This window comes from Brachionichthys hirsutus, chromosome 3 (assembly GCF_040956055.1).
Source record: "Brachionichthys hirsutus isolate HB-005 chromosome 3, CSIRO-AGI_Bhir_v1, whole genome shotgun sequence".
Lineage (NCBI taxonomy): Eukaryota > Metazoa > Chordata > Actinopteri > Lophiiformes > Brachionichthyidae > Brachionichthys > Brachionichthys hirsutus.
Genome location: NC_090899.1, coordinates 11,358,624 through 11,364,292, shown reverse-complemented (window position 1 = coordinate 11,364,292; position 5,669 = coordinate 11,358,624). Strand labels below are relative to the sequence as shown.

The 5,669-nt window shown below is 44.2% G+C and overlaps 1 protein-coding gene across 1 annotated transcript; it reads right to left on the bottom strand.

The window, feature by feature from the left end:
* Positions 1 to 182: 182 nt before the first annotated feature.
* On the bottom strand, positions 183 to 4,045 carry LOC137912791 (kelch-like protein 38). Its single transcript, XM_068756933.1, has 5 exons — positions 3,923 to 4,045; positions 1,786 to 3,006; positions 1,571 to 1,712; positions 1,375 to 1,480; positions 183 to 1,184 (listed from the first exon to the last, which is right to left on the bottom strand). Exons 2-5 carry the CDS (start codon positions 3,003 to 3,005, stop codon positions 895 to 897), a joined length of 1,758 nt encoding a protein of 585 aa, XP_068613034.1. The 5' UTR covers position 3,006; positions 3,923 to 4,045; the 3' UTR covers positions 183 to 894.
* Positions 4,046 to 5,669: the final 1,624 nt, after the last annotated feature.

The following is a 5,669-nucleotide window of genomic DNA, read 5'->3' as shown; positions in this document are numbered from 1 at the left end:
AAAGCTGACTTTTGTAAAAGGATACCTTTTCTATATTATTTTATATGCCATCCTAGCAGGAACCTGCCTCGGATTGCGATGGTCCCATGTGGGGCAGACGCATGTAAAACGCACGATAACACGTATAGGACATGTGATTCCCAGAACTGAGCACCATTCAGTGTCAGATAGATTCAGAGAGGTGTGTGGATTTCCTTTTAATATAAACAATTAGACAGAACAGAAGATAATAAAACCAGAAAAGGCATTACAAAACATCCAAAAGGAACAGTTCACTTGTAAAAATAATTAGAATATTGAATGTTTTTCTTTTGTCCACAGGTTCATTTGCCAAAGACAGGCCTCGTCGCAGCAGAGAGCCGATATTAATGCACGACTACATTATTCATACCATCCCAAGGTAATCCAAAGCACTAAACACATCTGTAATGGTTGTATTTAAATGAAATCTAAAGACGCAGGAGTAACAAATGTTCAAAATGTTTGATACGGTTCTCAGTAAATCAGTTGAAGGGCTGTGATCCAGACCTCAGAGGTGAGCACTGCTTTGATTTGCACCAAACATGTACACAGCCACAGGATTTAGACAAGACAAGTAAAATCTCATGATTTAGAGCAGGATGAAAACAGACATGTCTCCATTTGCAAAATCAGGCAGGTTAAGAGGGGGCTGGGCGGCAGCATTGCTTGTTTGGTTATAAATTTAAAACAGAAAACACACGAGTTATCAAAAGAAATACTATCATGTATCAGAAATAATATATATATATATATATATATATTCTATGTATCATGTCTATCTCTCAGCATGAATAGTAAACATCTTCTAAATAACAATTTAAGCATTTTACTTACAACTAGTCATTCTCTCTGCATAAACCTCAATACACGAGACTATGATTGTTCCCGTGTCTGTGAGACGTGCGTCAGTGTCAGGGAGCCATGGTCAAACAGTTTATATGGCAGTGACCCTTCAGATGTCCAAGAGTCTGTCTTTGGGTCATAGCATTCGAAATTGTCTAAGTCCTCTATGACATCGTGAGCGTTGACGGAACGTCCGCCAGTGACGTAGAGTTTGTTGCTCAGAACCGTGGCAGCGTGGTGCATCCTCCTCTCTTTTAGGTTGGCACACTTGATGAATCGGTTGGCCTTGGTGTCGTATGCGATCACTCTCCTGGTGTATCCTGTGACAAGAGTGGCGTTCATTTGAGAAGTCTGGCAAAAGTGGCCCAAGCAGACACACAGACGTGTAACTCTTTAACTCGCGTTATTCACCGGGACATCAGTCAGTACCAGTGAAATAAGGGACAATGATATGGTGCTGTATTCTAGATTCCCCTCTCGTTTTTAAGCTTCTTCATCGCTATTGTGTACCTCCGATGATGTAGATCTTATCGTCCATTATGGCCGCAGGAGCAGAAACGTTCTTCACTGATCTGTTCTCCATCTTGGACCACATGTTCCTGGCAATGTGATATACCTAACACAAGGAAGTGGAGCAGGGGTGAGGCGACTGACAGAGCGGGTAGGCAAAGCAATTATATAGTAAGTGAAGAACATTGTGTCTCACCTGTATTATTCTGACTGGGTTCTGCATCGAGTCCTCTCCTCCAAACACGTAGATCCTCTGGTCAGTGGCAGCCGCTGCAGGGTGCAACACGGCCTCGGGCATGGCTGCCATAGCCTCCCATTGGTTGAACATGCTGTCATACCTGAGAGCATTAGTGAGAGATTTGTTATTCCAAGTTTTGTCTTGTATGTGTGGATACTAATGGGCCAACCCACCTCTCCACGCTGCCTGTCAGCCGTCTGTCCGTCCTGAGGCCACCCAGGACAAAGATGAAGTGGAGGTAGGAGACACTCTGGTGGGCAAAGCGTGGCTCCAGCATGGGCTCCGCCATCCACCACTGGTTGGTCTTGAGGGAGAGGGTGTAGACAGTCTTACTGGCTTGGCTGTATTTTGTGTTTGTGGTCAAGCCTCCGATTACATACAACACACTGTGCAGGGAGACGTAAGAGGCTTTGTAGAGTCGGATGGGCAGCTTGGCTAGCCACTTCCACTTCTCTCTTTTCCCATCGAAGATGAGGGCCTCCCTCGAAGTCTGCTCATTGTTCTTCCTTCCTCCTACCACCACCAACGTATCATGGCAGGAGTAGCGCCTCGGTGCCGCCCAGAGGGGTTTCAAGTCAACTAATGTGTCATTAATACATTTTGTGCTGACAGAAAACATCAAGCGTCTTACAGACTCGATGAGCTCAGTGCAGAGGGTGGAGGACTGGATTATAGGGTCATTGGCTATGAATTGGAAGAGGTAGGTGGGATGGATGTAGCGAAGACGAACTTTCTTGAAGAGGTCACTGATGGCACCATGCCGAGATAAAGGATCATGGTGGATCCACGCAACGAGTGTCTCAAAGACCTGCTCCTCCTCTGCGCAAAGACTGTCATCTTCCAGGTAGCCCATGAGCTCCGGTAAAGAGAGCTCGCATAGATCCTCAGACACTGACACATCAGAGAAGCTCTTCATGGCCATCTCCTTGGCTTTTTCTCTCAAGCTGTCACAGTTCAGGATTTCAGAGAGTCTTATCATGCTCAAACAGTTGTCAGGGCTCAGTTGCTCCTGGAGGAAGCTTGAGCAGGCCTCAAAAAGGCGATCATATTGTAACATGGACGCAGCCTGCATCAGTGGCAGCACACCGTCCATGCTGATGCTAATACGTCCTGTGTAAACATAGTCAATAACGGTACTCAGAATGGCCGATGGGATGCCCTTCAGGTTAATCTTGGCCTGCTGTTTTTCCAAGAAGTTGTTGCAAAACATGGCTCTGAAATAGGGGCTGCTGGAGACCATGACATTACGATGGCAGGGGATCTCTGTGTCCTCTGAACACAGAGACACATCGGTCAGGATATTCTCCTGTCTCAGCGCGTTGAGCTGCAGGAGCAGGTTGGACGACTGCTCCTCGTCTTCGTAGAGGAAGGTGCTGACTGCTTGGCGGTCCATTCTGAAGAGAGAGATTGTGTTGTTTTTACCAAAATGTCACGATCCTTCGGTTCCAGGCTTTTGTTGGTTTGTTAGATAGAGCATGGTCCAAGGAACAATTTGATTTTGGTGGTGATCCAAAATGTTTATGAAATATTGTTTTCTTTAATAGCACAGTCAAACTAATAAAGAGATAAATTTCTTAGGGCAATTTCCAATCACAGTTCCAATGTCTAGTTTATTACTGGACAGCCATCTTACACCTCGGACATGTCGCCAGTGCAATCCGGGGCAGAAAACCATTCACGCACACACTCACACACTACGCACAATTTAGAGTACCGGTATTCAATTCACCAAAATGGCATGTTTTTGGTATCGGGAGGAAACCAGGAAGCCCAGGGGGCATACAAACTCCACAAAGATGGATTTGTTGTGAGGCGGCAGAGCTAACCACTACGCCACCATGCCACCCACTTTCCCCCCGTCTTTTTTATATGACATTGGGGTTTTGCATTTCGATCCTTGTACCTAATTCAGCACACAAACGAGATACAGACCTACTGGGGCCTACGGTAGGCCAATGGGACTGCTTTGGAGATTTGTTGTCTCATTACATTGCCACAGAACCATTTCTGCTGCAGGACTGTAATTATCATGAGAGAGCAAGCGATGCTCCTGTAATGTCAATTATGTGGAGCAAAAATATTTAGCTTCATTTTGGAATGCAAGCTAAAATAATGTGACAGCACCCTTATTCACCTCAGTCCATAATAACCCACCTAAATGTACTTAAACATATAATTACTGCTTTATAAATATAAGCATAAATCAGTTTATATGTGTATATCTTATTACCTAATTACATCAAAGCAATGTCAGCATCAGATACTCCATGAATGAAGCCCAATGCTCCTGGCAGTTCTTTTTTGTTTTACCTGTTCCTCCTCACTAAGGTTTCTGGGGTCCCAGTCTGTAAACGATTCCAGTTCTCAGCAGAAAATCTGACGCCTTGACATGTTCCTGGTCTGTGTTGCTCCGTTCTCTGGTGTTGATGCTGTGTGACTGCATGTTCCAAAGAGGGCTGGCTCTTTGTAGGAGCCTGTTGCATGCTGTTTGTTATGGTTTCTTTCCACATGGCCTTTGTGTACACCCCTCCTCTAAAAATAGAGCGTGCCTCTGGCAACATGGCTGCATGTTGGAGCATTTTCTCTGTAAACGTCTGACTGCTGACTGACTTGTTTCTTTCTAGACAGCTTGAACTCCTCTTCGCTCCCTCGGCTCTATCGCTGCCTGACACATGATTGCAGCAGTGAACAGAGCACTGATGCTTGATAACACTCATTCTGAAGGCTGCTCACGGTGCCAGCTGGCTGCTTGAAAACACAGATACCTGTATACAAAAACAAGATTAGGTTACTGAGGAAACGTAAGCCTGCAGAGTTAACAAGCAGATGTAAAACATACATTATAAAAACAGCTCACTTTTATAACGAGGCTTGGACTAATGGAGAAAATGAGAAGACACAAATCTAAATGTTGTTGTTTTTTTTGGGGGGGGGGGGGTTCACTCTCACAAATAGTAGGCTATTCATCTTTTAAGAGTAAAGAAATATCTTATTTTAACAGTAAATCACCAGCAGATATTTCCCATCTTTGTATTTGTTAAACTCGTTTCCATCTCATTTCTTGCATGCTCCCTGGAACAGATTCATTTTATTTGCTCCAGCAGCAGCTTTCATGGAGTATATCCCACATGATTGTTTTCTTGAATCGAACAGTCACAGCTTGATGGGCTGCTTTATAGATGTAGGTGTACGAAAACAACAAACTACAGCGTGGCTCCTCAGCACAGGTCAGTGTGGATTGCACAAGCCCACCAGTTCAGACCATGATGTTGTTGTGGTTACTCGCCATCATCTGTCAGGTTGTTTGTGCGTTACCTTACAAGCAAACACAAGCAGGAAAAAAAAAAGAGGCACGAGCATAAGGAGCACATTTACAAATAAGAGCAATAACTTGAGGCATATATATGGTGCTGAAAACAAAGGAAAGAGTCTTCATGTGTGACACCATGTCATCAGTCAAAACTAAGCAGCGCCATCTAGTGTTTGTGTCAGTACCCAAAATAATATCAGCTGAATAGTAATGTTATGGATAATGTTCTGTACCGGCGACAATCTTTTTCTGATCAACACACATTTAATTGTGTTCCCAAACCTCTTTGGTAATGTCATTATCCAATTGAAGACACGATGCAGCCACTGTTACCAATCAGCTTTCTGATATGTTCCAAACCGGAGATCCCAATATCATGTAGACCCCGCCCTAAACTTCCACCCTCATCAAATTCACAGCAATAACATTTGTGCAGGCTTAATGAAGCAAAACATGAAGCATATAGTTTATGTACTGTTTTCAGCTCGGTGGATGCAGTACCTGTTATATTTATACTTTACTCCACTGTACTTTACTGTATCATACATTCATTCATCTTCCAAACCTCTTTGTCCTTTGCCGGGTCACAGGTCATGCTGGAGCCTGTCCCAGTAGTCAAATGGCAATAGGCGGGGTTACACCCTGGACAAGCCGCCAGTTAATCGCAGGGTCACACACAGAAAGACAATCATTCACACACATGATCTATGGACTATTTAGTGTCACCAATTCACCTAAGCTGCATGT